The sequence below is a fragment of the Crotalus tigris genome, unplaced genomic scaffold (assembly GCF_016545835.1).
Source record: "Crotalus tigris isolate CLP2741 ecotype Arizona unplaced genomic scaffold, ASM1654583v1 scf7180000018549.3470463, whole genome shotgun sequence".
In the NCBI taxonomy this organism is placed as follows: Eukaryota; Metazoa; Chordata; class Lepidosauria; order Squamata; family Viperidae; genus Crotalus; species Crotalus tigris.
Window position 1 is genome coordinate 3,090,596 of NW_024097072.1, and position 21,023 is coordinate 3,111,618.

General features: G+C 42.3%; 1 protein-coding gene across 1 annotated transcript; it reads right to left on the reverse strand.

The window, feature by feature from the left end:
* Positions 1–589: 589 nt before the first annotated feature.
* Positions 590–20,741, reverse strand: LOC120312940 (disintegrin and metalloproteinase domain-containing protein 32-like). Its single transcript, XM_039354307.1, has 21 exons — positions 20,174–20,741; positions 19,931–20,016; positions 18,551–18,612; positions 17,988–18,066; positions 16,816–16,892; positions 15,337–15,526; positions 13,738–13,803; positions 13,054–13,125; positions 11,878–12,044; positions 11,222–11,303; positions 10,271–10,407; positions 9,435–9,633; positions 8,838–8,927; positions 8,103–8,301; positions 6,676–6,784; positions 5,408–5,591; positions 4,662–4,742; positions 3,013–3,130; positions 2,094–2,253; positions 1,095–1,139; positions 590–715 (listed from the first exon to the last, which is right to left on the reverse strand). The coding sequence occupies exons 1-21, from the start codon at positions 20,241–20,243 to the stop codon at positions 712–714; spliced, it is 2,277 nt and encodes a 758-aa protein (XP_039210241.1). The 5' UTR covers positions 20,244–20,741; the 3' UTR covers positions 590–711.
* Positions 20,742–21,023: the final 282 nt, after the last annotated feature.

Here is a 21,023-nt window from a genome sequence, read left to right on the forward strand (position 1 = left end):
CAAACAGAAATTCTCTTTTTAAACTTGGCAGCACTCCTGCACGGGCCCCAGATCTCGCATGACTAAGCCTTAGAGCCGTGAGGATCCAATTCGTTCATCTGCAGTATCTCCATTGTCAGAAGAGCAAGATGAGAAGAGAAACAAAATGGGGGTATTTTTACTTGCTAGGCTGAAAATGTTTTTGGAAGCCCATTTTGCCTCCTTTTGAATTATTGCGCAGAAATTCAGGCCCCTTGATCACGTGACCATGGGGATGCTTCAACTGTTACAAGTGTTGAAAAGAGGCATAAGCCACTTTTTCCAGTGCCGTTGTACTTTTGAACAGTCACTAAATGAAGTGCTGTAAGTCAAGGGCTACTTGTATTTTCAGGTCCTTTACTGATGCAAAAAGAGGCTTGTGAGGCACACAGGATACTTACTTGGAGATAGCAAAAGGACAACTCTAACTGCAAAAAACCCCACATGCAATAGGCTTGCAGACTCTCGGCACTGTACCCTGTTAAGAGTTGATTAAAAAGTTGAGCCCCAAAATAATTGAGGTGTGTGTGACCCACATCCAAACTAAAGTGGAACCTAGAAAGTCAATCCATTCGTGCTTTAAACAGTGATTTATTAGATGGCATGTGTACATCAATGTGCAGTGATCTTGCTTTCTCTTTTCTTCCATGGAAAGCAGCGGTGTAATTTTCCTCCGTTCACATCAGGTCTGGTTTAGCTGAAATTTAAAGGAAGAGATAAGTCTTAGTTAAAGAACATTACGAGAATTACCCATCCAACAACTGTTTGCTTTGTTGCTTTGAAAATAAGGAGAAGGGAAGAAAACACACATCCCTTTCTGAGGCTGATAAATAAAAGCCCCCCCCCCCTTAGATACCAATTCTATCAGAGGGGACGGAGAAGGTCCAGGAATATTTGCCATCCAAGCATCTGGATTTGGCAGTCCTTCATTTCTGTCTATTTAGAATTAAAATGGAACAGAACAAGGCTTTGCCTTGAGCAGCTGCTGCTCTTACGAAAGAAACTCACCTTTTCCAAAGGCAAAAGGTGTTTCTAGATTGCAGGTTGTTGCCCAGATCAGCTTTCTAGAGGCTTACCTTGTTTTTTCCGATGTGCTACTCTCTTCTGATCTAGAATAAGACCTAGAAAGCAACAGTAGTTAAGATGATTTAAGAGAGTTTTACACCGTTGGTATAGTTCAGGGGTGGACAACCTGGGCTCTTTTATGACTTATGGACTTCAACTCCCAGAATTCCTGAGCCAGCATGAGGGAAACTTTGGCCCCTTCATGACTCGTGGACTTCAACTCCCAGAATTTCTGAGCCAGCTTGGCTCAGCTTGGAAACCTCTCCCTTTCCCCTCAGCGTGGCTGGCTCAGGAATTCTGGGAGTTGAAGTCCACGAGTCGTAAAAGAGCCAAGGTTGCCTACCCCTGCACTACACCAATCTGGTAGTAAATATTAAAAGCTCTACATTAGATTGGACCACAAAGAATGCAGGGAAGGGAGCAGAAGGACGTCTGTGGATGAAAAAAAACTGTAAGTTCAGTTCTGGGTCTAAAAATCCATTCATGGGCTGAATATATCTTCAGAAACATTATTCTGTAATTCTAAACATCAGTCTGGCTGCTCACATGCCATTTCTGGTTATTCTACTTCATCAGTCTTTGGGTTTTAGCCCAAATCGGTAGAAATATTGCCCCCCCCCCAAAATCTGATAATTAAAAACACACGTATGCCAGATTTGCTACGAAGTTCCATTCAGCTAAAGAAAAAGCAGGACATGATTTCAATGCACCTGAAGCTACTTTTGCATTTTGAACCTATTATACAACCTAAAATGCGATGTGTAATTTTGTTAACATCGCAATGTAGATTTAGAAGAAAAGAAATACTTGTAAAAGTAATATATAAATTGCATGATATTGGGAAAAACTGCACCAAGCAAGGCCACCCTTTTTATGTGCATTGCGGCTGCCATCTTGACTCTTTTGACCCTCCTAGCAGATGCCTCTGCCACCGGTACGTTCCTTGGTTGCAAACCTTCCTTCTCTGCAATGAGAAGGCTGCGAGGCCACCCCGTTCAAAGCACACTTACTCAGAATCATCGTCCAGTTCATCGTCTTCGAAGCAAGATTTTTTGATACGTTTCCATTTGACAGCCAAAAGGCTGCTTCCGATAATAATGGGCAGAAAAAGGAAAATGCTTAGCAAAATCCATGTCCGCATACTGTCTTCCCTGGCCTTTTTTGCGACATCTAGGCAGAAACAGAGTTCACATAAGTCTGTAAACCTGGATGGGTTCTCCAGTTATGAAGGCTGGACAACCATGCCAATGCAAGGAAATGTAACCAAATACAGATAGAGTCCCTTGGACTGCAAGAGGATCCAACTGGTCAGTCCTAGAGGAGATCAACCCTGACTACTCCTTAGAAGGCCAGATCCTGAAGTTGAAACTCAAGCACTTTGGCCACCTAATGAGAAAGAAGGGCTCACTAGAGAAGAGCCTGGGGAAGATTGAGGGCAATAGAAGAAGGGGACGACAGAGAACAATGTGGCTGGATGGAGTCACTGAAGCAATAGGCATGAGCTTAAATGGACTCCAGAAGATGGTAGAGGACAGGAAGGCCTGGAGGAACGTTGTCCATGGGGTCGCGATGGGTCGGACACGACTTCGCAACTAACAACAACAGACAGAGGTAAGCAGAGTGTCTGGAGAAATCATTATAGGTGTCTGTCGGGCAAGTGGAGAAAGGGGCATTCTGAGGTCAGACTACAAACCCATAACTTAGGTAAGGTGTCCAATGCCATGATTCAAGTACAAGGGGATAGGTTTTGCATTATGACATCATCAGGTGTTTGTCATCCATGTCCTCTCATCATGGCTAGTGGGGGGGGGAATGCCTACAGAAAGACTGGAACATGGGAATGTGAGAGAAAGTAGGTCTCAGATCAATCAAATGGCTGAACTGATTGGTTTGACTGGAGAATGTCCGGGTAAGATACAACTGACTGACCTAAATCCAGATAGCGAAGCCCGCTGTCAATACTTCCTCCCATAGGACTTCCTTTTATTCTGCAGTCTGGAGGAGCCCAGCCTGGGTCGCAGTGGCAATTTCTTTTGTTGTTACATACCTGAAAAACCCAGTAAGAGAAAATCTGAATGGATTTCAATCTTGCAGTCGGGTCTTTCAGTTCCAAACAGGAGGATGCTTTTGACAAGTGGAAAAGTGATCAATGGAATTGGAATGGGAACAGAACAGATCAGAACAGAACAGAATGTATGGAAGGGAAAGGAGGGGGGAACGGAAAGGGGCTAGAAGCAGAGAGAGGAGGGGAAAGGGGATAGAAAGAGGAAAGGGAGAAGGGAAGGAAAAGAGGAGAGAAGGAGAGGAAGGCAGAGCAGGAGAGGAGAGGAGAAGAGAAGAGAAGAGATAGGAGGAGGAGAGGAGAAGAGAAGAGAGGAGAGAAGAGGAGGAAAGGGAAAGGGAGAGAAGGGGAGGGGGAGAGGTTTATAGAATTAGCGATTTGACCATATCAAAAGTATAAAAGTAATACAAACATACAAGTAGATAAAAAAATAGCCAGTTGATTAACCAAAGAGCAAGACTAATGATGGCAGAGCAAGGATTACATTGTAAGCCACCTCAAACCACAAGATGGGTGGCCTATAAATTTAATAAACAAATAAACAAACATTATTTGAGTATAATATCATTCTCTCTATTCACAGATAGAATTTTGATTTTAATCAAATCCATTACTTGGAGACTGTGCCGTAGCCCAGATAAGGACTTTGTCCTGCAAAAAAGCCACCTTGCATACTGAGCTATGTCTACATCTTGAGGACAACTGCCTGGGGAACGTGGGCGTAGCGCATCCATTTAAAGCACTGGGTGCCCCACCTGCAGGTGTTCATAGAGGTGGCAGGGTCAAAAAACCAAGGTCATAACTGCAACTGGACAATCAAAGCACTATCCTTTTTTAATCAGCATTGCAATTCCCTTTTTATTTATTTATTTGCACCCTGCCTTTATCATATTACAAATAGCTCAAGATGGCTAACACACACTTTCTCATCTTATTTTGTTCACAACAACCCTGTGAGGTGGGTTAGGCCGAGAAAAAGGGACTGGTTCCAAATCACTTGGCCAACTTTCATGACTAAGGCAGGACTTGAACTCACAGTCTCCAATTTTCCAGCCGGATGTCTTAACAACCAGAACGGTGTTTCTCAACCATGGCCGCTTGGAGATGTGTGGATTTCAACTCCCAGAATTCCCTGGCCAGCAAAGAATTCTGGGAGTTGAAGTCCACACATCTTCAAGAAGTCAAGGTTGAGAAACACTGCACTAGACCAGGGGTAGGCAACCTTGGCTCTTTTGACTTGTGGACTTCAACTCCCAGAATTCCTGAGCCGGCATGGTTCAGCTTGGAAACCTCTCCTTTTCCCCTCAGCATGGCTGGCTCAGGAATTCTGGGAGTTGAAGTCCATGAGTCATAAAAGAGCCAAGGTGGCCTACCCCTGCACTAGACCAACTTGGTCTCTAATTCCAAACTGACTTTATCACAATCAAGATGCCTTCTCTCCTGTTTTGGCCCAAGAAAGAAATTCCTTTTTTTTTTTTTTTTAACTTTCATCGGAAATCAATTTTTTTTTACTTACCCCATGTCCTGAGCATTTTTTTGCAGAATCACAGTCATAACTCAGAATGTCATAGCTTTCGCATTTTTGTCTGAGGCAAATCTACAAGGAACAATATATTTTTTCCAGGTTTTAAAGCAAGAAATGCTTTTTTTCAAAAGGCTTCATTTATTGGCTTGTTAGACTGACACGCTGCTTGTCTTCCAGGAGCTCAACGCGTTGTATAAAACCTTCCCGGCCCTCATTTTTCTCCACCGTTACCACACTGTGAGGTACAGCTGAGAGAGGGCGACTTGATCGAAACTCACCATGACAACATCCGTGCCTTAGCGTGAACTTTAAAACTGGATCTCTGTAGAGACCCACCATACAGGCAGTCCTCAACTTACAACCGTTTGTTTAGTGACCATTTGAAGTCAAAACGGCACAGCTTTTCACACTTAAGACCACTGCAGCATCCCCAGGGTCAAATTCAGGTGATTCATATTTATGACAGTCGCAGTGTCCCAGGGTCAGGTGATCCCCTTTTGCGACCTTCTGTTGAGCAAAGCCAACAGGGAAACCAGATTCACTTAACAACCGTGCTATTAAGTTAACAACTGCAGTGGCTCACTTAACACCTATGGCAAGAAAGGTCGTAAATGGGGGCAAAATTCAGTTTAAAAAATGTCTCGCTTAGCAACATAACTTTTGGGCTCAGCTGAGGTCGTAAGTCGAGGACTGCATGTCCTATATAGAGCATCACCGTTCCCGGTTGTTTTTCTTACCTTACCAAATCCACATTTTGTACCCTCTTTCACCAGCATGGGGTCAGGTGTACCTTCTCGATTTTTAAGGTCCAATGACACACAGACAACATTCTTCACCGGTATATACAAGACGGGAACATTAATTTTAGTAAAAGGAGCGTCGTAGGGATATGTGCAAATTAACTTTCCACATCTGATATCCCTGTAAAAATTGAGGTGAGGTGAAGATGAAGAGAGTACAGAGTAGAGTAGAGTAGAGTAGAGTAGAGTAGAGTAGAGTAGAGTAGAGTGAAGGAAAGGGAGGGGAGCAGAGGGGAGGAAGGGAGAAGAGGGAAGGGAGGAGAGAAGAGAAGAGAAGAGAAGAGGAGAGGAGAGGAGAGGAGAGGAGAGGAGAGAAGAGAAGAGAAATCACACAGTGTGCATTAAAATCTCTCCAACCCACCAGACCAGCACTGTTCTGCTCTTGATTTCCTAGCCCAAACATCCTCAACCATCTACAGGGGAGCAAATGAGAAGACATGCATTGTGACACAATGAAAACCCCACAATTTACGCATTTGTGTCCAAAGTCAAGGCACACGTATAAAAGGCAGGCTTTGACTTGTCACATCACAAGGCAAGTTTGGTCCTTTTTTCCCCCCATCCCCACCATTTATAGCAAATACCTCTGTTCATTTTAGGCCTGGCTTTGAACTAAGTTGGCCTCTCCCAATTTAATCCTTTATACAGGCCCGGGCTTACTTAGCACAAGACTCAAAAACTGTATTTCCTTGTTTGGTTACTGCAGAGAAGAATGAAGTCCCACATAGAGAGATTTGTATACTGCAGTCCGTTGAAACCAAGGCCTATTTATGTAGGTCTATATTCCAGACTTTCATTCCTAATTTTTTCCTTCCACCTTTCCAGGAAAATGGATATATAAAAGGTTTCCTGATAGCCTTGGTGGCAAAGGTGGGTGTTGGAGGTGACAATTCTAGCTCTCTTGACTGTTTTGGACTCTTCTCTGAGGATCGTCTGACCTACGGCAACTCAACAATTCTCTCTAGCTTTATTCTGTACAGTTAATACTGCTCCCTTCTGTTTCTACACAACTGCAGCTTCAGAAAGAATCATTCACTTATCCAGCACATTTTTAATGTGTGCTATGATGACCACAGGGGAAAAAAAATGACAATAAAAGGTTATCTATCTAAAACTCAGGCCAGGGATCAAATCTTATTCCCTCCAATAGCACCTCTCCCCAAAACAAAACATTTCAACTTATTCTTTATGGCCTAATCGCATACCGAAAAGAGCAAGTCTTAAATTTCCTTTTGAGATCAAAGCCGCAGTGCCCAAATCTATCAGCCTGGCTGTTCACTGCTTCGTAACACACTTGCGGAGCGTTTCTTGACCCTAGACATATGGTAGAAGAGCAAAAATAACTTATATCAGGATATGACCATTTGGTTTTCTTTGTTTTTATTTCAGTCGGTTCGCATTCACTATCAAATAAGCTGTTATACAGGGGTAGGCAACCTCGGTTCTTTTATGACTCATGGACTTCAACTCCCAGAATTCCTGAGCCAGCCATGCTGAGGGGAAAGGGAGAGGTTTCCAAACTGAGCCATGCTGGCTCAGGAATTCTGGGTGTTGGAAGTCCATGAGTCATAAAGGGCCACAGTTCCCCCATGCTGGCTCAGGAATTCTGGGAGTTGGTCCACACATCTTCAAGCGGCCAAGGTTGAGAAACACTGCACTAGACCAGGGATAGGCTCTTTTATGACTCGTGGACTTCAACTCCCAGAATTCCTGAGCCAGCCACGCTGAGGGGAAAGGGAGAGGTTTTCAAGCTGAGCCATGCTGGTTCAGGAATTCTGGGAGTTGAAGTCCACGAGTCATAAAAGAGCCAAGGTTGCCTACCCCTAGGTGGGGACATATCGGCCAGAGAGAGTGTGTTAGCATTGGAACAAAAATAGTTTTTCTGGTGAACCCCTTTTTTGAAGGACAGGGAGAGAAGGGAAAAAGAGAACAAAAGACGAAGGCAGGAGAAAATGGCCTTTGATTACAAACCACTTTGCAAAAAAAGCATCCGCTGCCAGATGCCATTGCTGAGTTGCTTCCGCAGAGACTGTGGAAAGGACAGGGGGCAGGGAAACATGGTGGCCAACTTCCCCAAATGCATATTTATTTTAAAAGGAAAAGGAGGATGAGAGAGTTCTCTTTTGAGGGACGAGGAGGAGTTGCGTTACAACCAGAAGTCGGTATCAATACCCCATTTACTGACTTTATTCATTTCATACGCAGGTGGTCCTCAATTTCTACACTACTTCCCACATCACTGCCTCTCCAAATAGTTTGCAACAAAAATAATTTCTCTGCCCTTTTCAGATATAAACAAGGTTGTGAAGAATGTGAGACGTCTCCAATCCGTTTTGTTTCAGGCTACAAACGGAAATGGGCATTTGAGACGTTCTTTCTCCCTAAGGCATGCTGGGATCCATTATTTGGGACAATCTACAAGTTGAGAAGTGGCAGTTGATCCTGGCCAAGAATTAGGATAAAGAAATCTGATTCAAAGCTGGTGATACAAAAGGGCCATTTTTCTGCAGCAGACAAAAAGCGATCCCAGGGGAAAAGGCGGTGGGGGTTGATGGGGTTAAGCCGCAGTGAGGAAAAGTCTTCCTTGCATTAAGGGGACAGAAAAGAATCAAAGTTAGTTGTTTCAACATACGTGATCCAAAGAACTGCTGGCAATGCAAGTCAGCTGATTGACAGGATCCACCATAACAGAAGCCGGTATTAGAGGCACAACCGACACCGTTTTGAAGGTAAACATTGGCCGGGCAACTAGCCGAACTCCCATTGCAGTATTCAGGAAAGTCGCAATGCTTGTCTAATGCTCGTCTACATATTGTGTTTCTTGGCTTAAACTAGGCAAGGAGATAAAGAACAAAATGGACAAGGAACATCTGTTATATTACAAAGAGTCCAGCTGATGACTAGGGTGCCACTGGGTTCTCACATATTATGACACGTGAGCGGTGAATGGTGTACTATGATCTAAAGGGAAGAAACCATAAAAACCAAGCAAAAAATCAAGCTGCAAGCCAAAAAAGATGAGCCTTGTCACCATGAGTCAGATGGTCTTACCCACTTAGTATCATGATGCATCAGCTAAGACCAGGGGTCTTCAAACTTGGCAACTTTAAGACTTGTGGACTAATAATATCTATAAACATACATGAAGCTTCATTTCTTATAGCTTAAATTTCCAGGTGATGTTTAAGGACAACGTCATATATTTCCTGCCCTCTTATTCCTACATTTTTGAGTCTCTGGATATTTGGCCATTCTCCTCTAGTCCTCAAGATTGGAAAGCAGCTGCTTGATATTCACCCAATAGTTCTATCAGGCCTAAACCACACAGCTTCCCATCTCCCACATTTGATACCTTACGATGCCTTACCTTGCAATTTTCACAGCATAATTCATTACTGCACAAGGCTCCCCGCTGAAACGTGCAACTGCTAGTACAACATTTACTCCTTTTACAATGCTGAAAACAAAATCATTAAACATTAAACACATCATGGCTGAAATATTAGCTAGTTCTCTACCATGTGGGAGATCTCATCTTGCCTGTCTCAATTTATCTGGGCTGCAGAAAGATTGTATTGAAAGGAACATTTAATTTTTACTAAGGGTCTCCGGAGATACAAGGATGAGACATTAAATGTGTTGGAGTCAACATCTAATCCAGCTTTTTTTTTTTTTTTCCTTTACAGCCATATTCCTTAACCCTATGAGCATTCCACAGTTCACTACAAGTGGTGTTATGATTGTAGCTAATAAATTTTAAAATTCCCAGGCAGAGAGGCATGAAAGAAGTAGTTAGGGGGTGAACGCAAATTTAATGGTGATTTTTGAAAGCATCTCTACCTAGGTGAGAATTATCCTACCTTAATGATTTTATGTTCCCTTCTGACAAACATCAGGAGTCCCTGGTAGAGGACAGCTCACATATTTAAATCAACACATCTGAAAACAGTTCTCAAATACCCACCTCAACACTGCCACAATCGCATTTCTCTCCAGGTTCCAAAACACCATTCCCACAAGCCGGTTTCCCTTTGGACAATTTCTTCTGAGAGTACAATTTCAAATTTGGCCGATTCGAAAGGCAAGGGGCGCTTTTGAACTTAATGAAATTTTGGAAGTCCACAACGCTGCAGCTGCTGAATTTTTTAATTCCACCGAAATTACTGTGGGGGGGGGGAACAAAGGCAAAAAAATATGTATGACATTAGCATCTAGCCATCTCTCTTTCCAATATATACGTGTCACGTCACAAACTTTTGGGCACAGAAGAAAACTTAAAAAGAGCACGTACTTCCCTTCCAGTGAGGCCCATTGCTATGTTTCTTTATCACCAGATGCGCAGAGGTTTCTCCTACTTGAGGAGAACCACCGAATGGGAACGTAACAAAGATTTCACGTAGAGGTAAAGGCAGTCCTCAACTTACGGCAATTGACCCCAACATTTCTGCTGCTAAGCCAGACAGTTGTTAAAGTGAATTTTGCCCCATTTTATGACCTTTCTTGCCACAGTTGTTAACTTTGAGCCCTTAGGAACAATTATGAGCACTTTCCAGCTTAGTCGCCTTTGAAGAATCCATAAAAAGAGGGAAGTTTCTCATTTTGGATTATTGAAGACATCGCTAAATGCATGCCCATCAGCCTCACCTTAACCGCCAAGCATCTGAACTGGGCAGGTGAACAGCCTGTGATCGAGTCTCAACATAACACAGCCCAGTGAAGCCCCTTGAGCAATGTCCATCACAGGGCTTCCTAGCTCTGTTCCAGCTATGAACAACAGAAATGAATAATAGCAATACTTGCACTGCATTTGTGTGCATTACGCAGATGTGTCCGGGGCACTTGCAGTCTTTGCCGTCCTCGTATTCCATCCCCAGGCTGAAACCCAACAGCTGAGCCAGAATGACTGAAAAAGTCTCCAAAGTTATTGACTTCTCATACTAGAAGGAGGAAGAGAAACCAAACTAAGGAATCAAAAGTATTTCACAAAGATATATAAGCAAAATATAAGTGCGTCCGTGACAGCCCACTTCAGTTTTAGGTTGGTTTTGTAGACTTGAAAGTCGTATTCTATACTGAATTATGCCAGTGGTTCTCAACCTATGGTATGTGGACCCCTGGGGGGGCACAATGTTGTTACAGGCGGTCCGCAAAGGCTTGAGGAAGTGTTACGATTTAAATCTTGAGTTACGTCTTGGGGTCCGTGCCCATGCACCATGGCCACAAAAGATATTTAAAGGGGATCCGTTGTGAAGAAAAGGTAGAGATCCATTGATTTAAACCATTCTCCTCCTGAACCATTTCTGCTTTTTTTCATCAACGGATTCATCCTACGCGTTGGTGAGTCCCAAAAGCGTAACTGGACTTTCTTGTTCTTTTTCTTTTGAAAACATTTTGCTTCTTCTCCAAGGAGCTTCTTCAATTCTCATGTAATGTTGTAATCCCAAAGTGGGCACCAGAGCTCCCGGATCACAATCACAATAACCCAAGACGTGCTTGCGTTGGCTGGTACTTCAAGAATTGGTTATACATCCATGCATTCAGTGTTGGCGTAACTTGAAACGGTCGCTGAATGAGTGTACGTAAGCCAAGGACTTCCTGTACAAGGATGGATTTAAGGGAATTCTTATTTTATGGGGGGGGGGGCGAGTGTCTAAAAATCTAACACCTCTTATTATCGGCTACTGAGGCCTTAACCCAAACCAGCCCCAGATCAAATTTTTTAACCCTACAGAAAAACCTGTGGTACGGTACCAAAGCTACTGATGCATCAAAATTTCGGAGACACAATTTCCCTGTAAAAGCTGCTCCCACGTAATTTGGCTTCTCTCTGAACCTAGAGCGCAAGGGGAGAGAAGGGGGTTAAATAAACAAACAAACAAACAAACATGAACTAGGCCTTCATATTAAAGGGGAAAGAAAGGGTTAAATAAATAAATATGAACTAGGCCAAGAGTAGGCAATCTTGGCTCTTTTATGACTGGTGGACTTCAACTCCCAGAATTCCTGAGCCAGCCACGCTGAGGGGAAAGGGAGAGGTTTCCAAGCTGAGCCATGCTGGCTCAGGAATTCTGGGAGTTGAAGTCCATGAGTCATAAAAGAGCCAAGGATGCCTACCCCTGAACTAGGCCTTCATCTTAAAGGGGAGAGAAGGGGTTAATTAAATAAATATGAACTAGGCCTTCATTGGTTTGGCCATATCATGTTTTATAAGTGCAGCTATTATTTCTTGCAAACCTGGATTTAGAGACAAGCATGTTCTTTTTAAAAAGCACATTTCACAAGCTCTTTGCTGTACGTATTTGCAGGCAACTACTTTTTTTTCCTTAAAATATCCTGAATACTTTTATATCAAAGACATTAAAAGGAAAAAAAAAACAGGATTGGCCTTTTAAATTCTTTCCACTTACACAAACAGAAAAGCCAGGTCGTGAGGCCGCAGGACAAGGTACGAATTTTTCCATTGCAAAAACCTCCGTAGAATTTCATCGGCTTCTCCTTCTGTTGAGATTTTATTGCCATCTGTCCAGAACTCCAAAGAGGAAAGTACAACTGTTACGTTAATGTCGGCAAACATCTGAAAAGAAAAGAATAAAACTTCTTTTCGCTAAGGCGATTCGCCACAATTAGCTAATTAAAAACAGGTTCAGACCTTCTCATGGCTAAACTGGATTTAGCATCAGTTCCCCAAAAAAGCAAAGGTTTCAATTGTATATTGAAGAAGAGAATCAGGGATGAAATCAGACTGCAGCAGGAGTTAAGTTAATCAGAGTAACAGAATAACAGAGTTAAAAGGGACCTTGGAGGTTGTCTAGTCCAACCCCCTGCTCAGGCAGGAGACCTTATACCATTTCAGACAAATAGCTATCCACTCATTAAAAAACTTCCAGTGTTGGAGCACCCACAACTTCTGGAGGCAAGCTGTTCCACTGGTTAAATAGCTACATGATCAATTTATTTATCTATTACATAGCTCCTGCATGGACACCATTATACAGGTAGTCCTCGACTCAACGACTGCAATTGAACCCAAAATTTCCATTGCTAAGTGAGACATTTGTAAAATGAGTTTTGTCCCATTTTACGACTGTTCTTGCCACAGATGTAAGTGAATCACTGCAGTTGTTAAATTAGTGACACGGTTATTAAGCGAATCTGGCTTCCGCATTGACTTGGCTTGTCAGAAGGTCGCGCAAGGGGTTCCACATGACCCCGGGACACTACGACCGTCGTAAATATGAACTGGTTGCCAAACATCTGAATTTTGACCGTGGGGATGCTGCAACATTTGTAAGTGGGAAAAACGGTCGTCTTGGCGTTGTAACGTCGAAGAGTCACTAACTGAACTACTGTAAGTCGAGGACTACTGTATTCAGAATAAAATATAAATCTGCATCATTAAAGGGAGGATGCATGTTTTGGCGTGTGTGTATTGTATATATATTTATTGAATACATACATCTAGCATTTAACACTTGTAATTATTTTTGGCAATGTGAACAGTTCTACATCAAAATTCCCAGGATTAAGAATAAAATGCAGCCAGACCAGGAGTTAATTTGAGAGAAAACCAGAACGTAACTTACGCTATTAACAAAGCCGATAATCTGCACAATGTTTGAGGTTACATATTCAGGGTTTCCACCCAAATAGTTGAACTAGAAAACAAGGAGGTGATAACACAGTTAGCAATTTTAAAAAGACAATTATTACATGCCCTTACTACCTGAATAAAGATTCTTTAAGGTAAACAATGCCTTGAAGTTCTTTGAAGAGTTTCCTCTGTCGGTACCATGACAGAAGCTGGGAGATGTTTGAAGGCCGCCAACTGTTTTTGGAAGTCTATTAGAGAATATCAGAAGAGGTGAGAAGCGGCCTTCACAGCCTTACTTGGAATTTTTTTCAGGGCAGGAATGGAAGCAGGGAGCCTCTGGAAAGGAGACCACTTCCTTAAACTGCAAACCCCGAGTTTGTGGATGGGACTTTAGGCCAGTTTTCACGTTTGCTTCCCCAAAACCCTTGTTTCCAATCTCCTCTCCTTCCACAGCAACCAAAATGTCCATGCTGCCATTGCCCTTTTTTTCATCGTCCTGTCTCAGTCCAAAGTCGCTTGATAGAGAGAGACAGGCAGTCTATCAACTTAATAAATAGATAATCTCAGAGGGCATGTAGCCTAATGGTTTGCCCTCTGCTCCGCACCATCCACGTTGCAAGAAACATCCTTCCTAAAATTCCTGAGGCGGAATATTTTGGACGGTTAAGAGACTTACCAAAACCTTGTCCACAACAGCATAGACTTCTATGTACCTGTGAGTTTTAGTGGTATCTGGCAGCGGCTGCGGAGGGACAAAATAAATTCTGTTTTAGCAACGCTTCTGCATTTCACCGGCTGGTAGTATGCAAGGCTAGCAGTTATGCAAAATGTATTATCCTTAGCAGAAAACAGATAGTCCTCAATTACGACCACAACTGAGCCCCAAATTTATGTTGCTAAGGGAGACAATTGTTACGTGAGTTTTGTCCCGTTTTATGACCTTGTCATGGCTGTTAAGTGAATCACTACAGTGGTTAAGTTAGTGACACGGTTGTTAAGTGGATCTGGCTTCCCCTTTGACCTTGGTTGTCAGAAGGTCACAAAAGAGGGCCATATGACCCCAGGACACTGCAACCGTCATAAAGATGAGTCAGTTGCCAAGCGTCTGAATTTTGATCACGTGACTGAGGGGATGCTGCAATGGTCGTAAGTGTGAAAAGGGTCATAAGTCACTTTTTTCAGTGCCGTTGTAACTTTGGTCACTAAATGAACTGTTGTAAGTTGAGGATTACCTATACACGTGAATACACACACACACAGAGTCACACACAGACACACCACAGACACATGCACACACACATTCACACATACACACACACTATAATCAATAAAGTATTTTGGAAAAAAACAATATTGCATTCCACTCACTTTACTGCCCACAATTCTTCACAGGAATTATATTCCATTTATTTATTTTATTTTATATTTTATTTTATTATTTTATTTTATTTTATTATTTTATGTTATTTTATTATTTTATTTTATGTTATTATTTTATGTTATTATTTTATGTTATTATTATTTTATTTTATTATTTTATTTTATTATTATTTTATTTATATTCCACCTTTTTTTTTTACATATAACTCGAGATGGCAGACATATCCAAGACCACCAAGCACATCATTTAAATTTTGGAACTCATTGCCACTAGAGGTTATGAGAGTGCTAAGTTGATTCTAAAAGGAATGGGATAAATAGGAAGCAGACAATCTTCTTTAACCTTGAACCGCCCATCTCCAAAATCCCACTTGCAGGAAACAACAGTGAGGGAAGAATTGCTCCTGGTGATGCCGTTTTACAAAAAAAACAAAACAAAACAGGTTTTGTTTAACTTACAGCCATTTAAAATGGGCCTTTTATAAAGGGTTTTGGCACAAGTAGAAGATCTCTCCTCAAAGTGTTAAAGCAGCCACATCCTTTGGAAACTCACAAGTCCCTCCTTGTCGGTCTATGCTGTTTCACTTCACTGGTCCAAAAACGTTCTTTGTGTTATGCGTTACTTCCCACCGACATCTGAAAACAACCTTCAAAGGAACCGAGCAAGATTTCCAGAGGACACGGCTGCTTTAACACTTCAAGGAGAAACCTCCATTTTGGCCAGTAGCTTTTGCAGTGGACCTTTTTGCAGAGCCCTATTGTGTAGACACACACCTATGCTGAAACTACCTTGACAACTTCAGCACGTAGAGAAGATATAATGCTAGCACATAAACATGATAACCACTTTTAAACACTGCTTTAAAAAGAAACGAAGCAAGAGATCAGTACTAACCACAGTATCTGAAAGCAACTTATAAGATGCACGTCCAGTGTTCGTTTGGTTGTCTACACGAGTGACTTTTTCTGTCCAAATTGGGCTTTGGCCGTCTTTGCTATTTAGTTCGTAAATTAGGTGCTCAAAAGTAGTTGAAGATTCCAGGTGTTCAATGCCGTAGCTGACATTCTCAAACTGTAGCACTCCCCTGAAAATTTCCACATTGTTAGGACACAAGTTTTTCTTATCCATTCAATTCAGCTGAAGACCATGAGAGCCTGAAGCCTTGTCAAGGACACCAGAACAGTAATAGTAATAGTAGTAAAGTTGGAAGGGACCTTGGAGGTCATCTAGTCCAAACCCTCCTCAGGCAGGAAACCCTACACCATTTCGGACAAATGGCTGTCCAGTCTCTTCTTAAAAACTTCCAGTGTTGGAGCATTTACTGCTTCTGGAGGCAGGCTGTTCCACTGATTAATTGTTCTCACTGTCAGGAAGTTTCTCCTTAGTTCTAGGTTGCTTCTCTCCTTGATTAGTTTCCACCCGTTGCACAGGTGTGGATTTGAAGCAGATGTTCCCATAATAAAGTGAACTTGTCGAAATGCATTACATAAGACATTGGGGGTTTGGCTGGTAAAATTATTGTTTCAGTCTACGAACTGGTGTTGGAACCTCAGAGTTAGTTTTGCTTCGACAAAACCATGCAGTGTATTCAATAAACAGTAAGCTTTTCAGAATGAACCTGGAGTTTTATTTGGATTCTCGAGCTGGATGTTGACAGAAAGTGTCATGGTTGACTCACTACCCAGCCCTGCTTGCAACCACACAGCTGTAATGGGGGGGGGAGAGGAAAAGCATTGGAATGTAACAGAGGTTTGGGAGGGAACTTTGGAATGCAAGGGTGCTGATTGGAAGCCTGAGACAGACCCAACACCAAGGTCGCCAGCTGGGGAAGTCCAAGGCAGACAGACCGTTCTCAAAACAAAGAGAGTGCAAATGAATCAGAACAGAGGTGGAAGAGACCTTAGAGGTCCTCTAGTCCAGCCCCTGCTCAAGCAGGGGACCCTACGGCAGATGGGAGGTCCAGGGGGAAAAGGGAAAGTTTTCCTATGCTGTTTTCACGTAAAATCATTAGAATTGGCTTTTATACTTCTGCACCGATATGGAATCTTCACTAAAGTTATTTATTCTTGCTAAAGAAATTGTCCCAGGAGTTTTTTTGTTTTGTTTTGTTTTTTGTTTGCTGTCTAACCCAAAGGGATGGTTGACAGAAAGCAAAGCTAGAACTACATATTGCATTGGAATTTTTTACCTGGAACTCCCAATATAGTTTACTTTCTGAAAAACCTTTTGCATCAAAAGATTGGATTGGGACCATGGCTAATCTGGCATCCCAGACCATTTTTCCCACTTCCGAAGCAACTCTGAGCTACACGGGAAGAAGTGCAGGGACTTATTTTTAAGCCTGTAGCTAATTTTCAAGAGTAAGTCTCTTACCTGAGCCCAGAGCAGGTGCTGAGTATTGCCACAGAATTGGGGAATCCTTGGATATGACCTTGATAGAAGCATTCATTCTAAAGATATGTATTTTTAAAGAATCAATTAATGAATATAACCATTCATTAACTACACTACAGTATTTACCTTTTCTAAATAGGAAAAATTTGGCCCTAGTTATTGGGACAATTAATATGCCTTTTGGATTTTTGTAGCTGATCTGGACTGGTGATTAATTACATGGCTTCACTGGACAGAAAGACCATTTCTCACCAATCTTAAGAGTGTTCTGGGGTTCTGAGCCACTATTGCTATCTCAAGGTGTGAATTTTACTTTTAAAAGCCCTAACTATTTACAGAAGAGCAACAAAGATTATTAGGCGACAGGAGGCTAAAGCATACAATGAACAGTTGTGAAAACTGTGTATATCTACGCCAGAGATAGGCAACCTTGGCTCTTTTATGACTCATGGACTTCAACTCCCAGAATTCCTGAGCCAGCATGGCTCAGCTTGGAAACCTCTCCTTTTCCCTTCAGCATGGCTGGCTCAGGAATTCTGGGAGTTGAAGTCCACAAGTCCTAAAAGAGCCAAGGTTGCCTATCCCTGATCTAGGCTAATGAAGAGAAAGATTAGGAGTAATACGATAGGTGTCTTCAAATATTTGAGGGTCTGTCGCAGAGAAGAGGGGGTTAACGTATTCTCCAAAGCACCAGAGGGAAAGACAAGAAGTAACAGCAGAAAATTATTAACCTAGAATTAAGGAGAAATTTCCTGGCAGTGAGAACAACCAGTAAAATGGCTTGCCTCCAGACGTTTTTAAGGTTTTTAAGCAGACACTAGACAGCCATTTGTTCAGAATAGTACAGGGTCTTAAGCAAGGGGTTGGACTAGAAGATCTGTTCTTTTATAATTAATTAATTCTAGGATCACTTTGTAGCACACAAGCTTGCCTGGAAATCAGGATCTCCTTCAGATGTTCTTCTCTGAATTTCTATAGTATCTCTCAGCTGTATAATATTAAATTTGTTGCTATTACCAAAATGTTATTTATTGCATTGGAATACATGATTTGGAAGAAAAAAAAACAACCCCAAGTATTTAATGGTTTAATGTCATTTAAATTGTAGTTTGAATCAGGTGTAGGACAAAATGCAATTAAAACATCTTTACCTGAATTTCTGGGATAGTGGGCTGCACAAAGCCTCCACGGTTGTATGTATAAATCACAAAATCGTTTGGCAAATAGGATCTGTGATGAACGCAATGAAACAAAAGGCAAACTGGTATCACAAAATGGATACGTACAAGTAACCCTCGACTTACAACCATCATTGGGCCCAGAATTTTTCTGGCTAAGCAAGTTGGGTGTTAAGTGAGTTGCGCTGGATTTCACAATCTTTTGGGCCACAGTTGTTCAGCGAATCCCTGCAGTCATTAAGCAAATCGTGTGATCATTTAGCAAATCTGGCTTCTCCCGTGGGCTTTGCTTGTGGGAAGCTGCTGGGAAAAGTTGCATGTGGAGTGGAGTGGAGTGGAGTGGAATGGAGTGGAATGGAATGGAATAGAATAGAATAGAATAGAATAGAATAGAATAGAATAGAATAGAATAGAATAGAATAGAATAGAATAGAATAGACCTTGGAGGTCTTCTAATCTAACTCTATCCACCTCAGACAAATGACTGTCCAATCCCTTCCCCAAAGGCTAAGATTGGAAAACAGAAAATAACTCACTGTTGTTTCAGGCGGACTGTGTAGAGCTTCTGATTTATGGTAAGGGTATAAGCCTGAACACTCTGCTCATTTAGAACAAAACAAAGCAAAAAACAATTTGTTAGAAACAGTTAAATAAACCACTCAGTTGTCTTGTGTTATCACAATCACATGTCATAAAAGTAACCATTATGGAATAGATCCATTTTAAACAAGCATTTGATGCTGAAAGTGAAGGCAGAAAAGATTAAGGAAAAGGGAATGACTTAAATCAGTGTTTTTCAATCTTGGCAGCTTTAAGATGTGTGGACTACAACCCCCAGAATTCCCCAGCCAGCATTAAACAAATTGCAGCATAGTGCAAATTTTAAACACAGTCAATTAAACCAAAATAGGAGAAGAATCTGAAAGAAAGATCTGTAGTTTTAAAGAAATTGGGGAAATCTGAAAAAAGGCAAACGTGCATTCAGCTGAAAGACTTTAAAGGTTGGTCACCCCTGCTTTAACCAAGAGGGATTCAAAATTGAAATACGCAAAAAACATTTATTTAAAAAAATCAGTTCAATGTTTAAAAAGGTCATTAAACATGTCAGTGACGTTAACACCTAATGTATTTGTTTATAAATTTTTATGTGTACTGCTAATGAGATGCTTTTAACATCTTAGGTGAATAAGTGAAAAAACGCTGTTTGTTTACCATGCAATTTAGCAATCTTCTCATCACAGATTTGCAGACTGATTAAGCTAAATTGACAAAAATAAATTTGCAAGAGCGCCAGCAGAATTCTTCCATTCACAGAGCACAGATACCATAGTTAGTATAGTACAAGTTAACTCTACAAGTTGCTTTTTGCAACAACAAATCAAATTATTTATTTTGTTCTTCACCCATTGAAAGTTCATAAAATATCTTCAAATGGATGGATTCCACAAAAGGTTTTTGACACCTGAATTCAAGCATTGCAAAAGACTTTGGATTCTATCCAGTTCCATTTTACACCACGAATAATGTTTTTTCATTCAACGCTTAAGGAGAAAAGTTGAAGGAGGAGCATAATAAAGACTGTTTTACTTCCTATTATCAGCAAAGTCCACAGCAAACTACGCTGACACCAAAACGTCCGTATTTTAAGAATACATTTTCTTCAAATCTGGAACAGTGGCTGTAAATGCCCCTTTTCCAGATTTTAAAATGTGACTGACACAAGTACGTATATTTGCAGCGTACCTGTTTCATTCTCTGCCCCTTATCTATGACCCCCCCTACCATGCTCAAACTTCCATCTATTTTTGTTGTTGTCCCTCTATTTTTCCTTTGGAATGACATCCGCTTCAGTTCAAATTTCGAGATACAGGTTCATTCTAAATATTCAAATATTTGCCTCTTAAAATCTCAAGTACCTCATCAGGAGCACCACCTATACAATCTTCAGACGAGTTGGCCGATATCTTCAGGGGATAAGTGATATGCAGAAATGTTTGACACTCTAGAAAAGAAAAAAACGGGAGAAAGGCAATGAACATTTAATTTGAGGCGGGCGAGGCCGGGGGTCGCGGGGATGGCAAGGGGGGCTTCGGGGCGAGCCTTCGGGTGGAAGGACTGGCCCCGGACGAGGAGGACGGGGACTCCGGCCTTCTGCTCACCCAGGCTGGCCAGGAGGCTCGCCAAGGCGAGAAGGTGGAGCGGCGACGCGGCCTCCCGCCCCAGCCCCATGGCGCTGCCGGACCACCCGCCGGCTCAACGGTCGGCGCTCCAGCCTGGAACGGGCGGACAGCCGGGCGGGGCGGCCGGGCGGGAAGCGGCGCTTCGGAGCGAAATGGGCTTCGGCCCCGCCGGAGAAACGGCGGGCCTCCCTGGCGAGGACGCTCCGGAGCGCCGCGTCTCGTCCCGCTGCTGGCGGAAGGCCGGCGACCCCTGGCCGGTGGGGGATTCACGCCTTATACGGCCTTGGCCTGCTGGTCTTGTGAAGGGTCTCAGTTGCTCCTTGATTATGAAGCCTTGATATTTTGGGCCGGCGTGAAATTGTGTCATTGATGAAATGAATCGTGGCTTCTAAGGACATGAAGCCGATTTTTCAGCGTACGGGGGGGTCCTCGTTTAATGACCACTCGTTCAGCAACCATTCTGGCTTAACAATGGCACGGCGTGACCAGGGCTCGGAATTTCAGCCCCTCAAAATGTCCCCTCAAATCATTTTGATCCAAATAAAAGTTGTTTGCTTGCTGAAACCTCAGATCAGGAGTTTCTTTTGGCTTTTTTAAATTCCTAAGTAAAGCTGGAACAATTGTGAGGCTAAGTGGATAACCTCACAATGTGATCATGATTTCCTCGCCCCCTCCCTGCCACAAGCAAAGTACAGGCTGTCCTCTATTTACAACAGTTCACTTAGTGACCGTTCAAAGTTACAACAGCACTGGTCAAAGTGACTTACGGCTATTTTTCACACTTAACAACCACATGATCAAAATTCAGATGCTTGGCAACTGGCTCATA

Excerpts from the sequence above, each read along its gene's own strand:
- LOC120312940 (XM_039354307.1), bottom strand. The coding sequence starts at position 20,243 with ATGGGGCTGGGGCGGGAGGCCGCGTCGCCGCTCCACCTTCTCGCCTTG. Across the intron at positions 13,126-13,737 it reads CTGTTGTGGACAAGGTTTTG|TTCAACTATTTGGGTGGAAA; the intron begins GTAAGTCTCTTA and ends CTTGTTTTCTAG. Across the intron at positions 4,743-5,407 it reads CAAAATGTGGATTTGGTAAG|ATTTGCCTCAGACAAAAATG; the intron begins GTAAGAAAAACA and ends TGTTCCTTGTAG.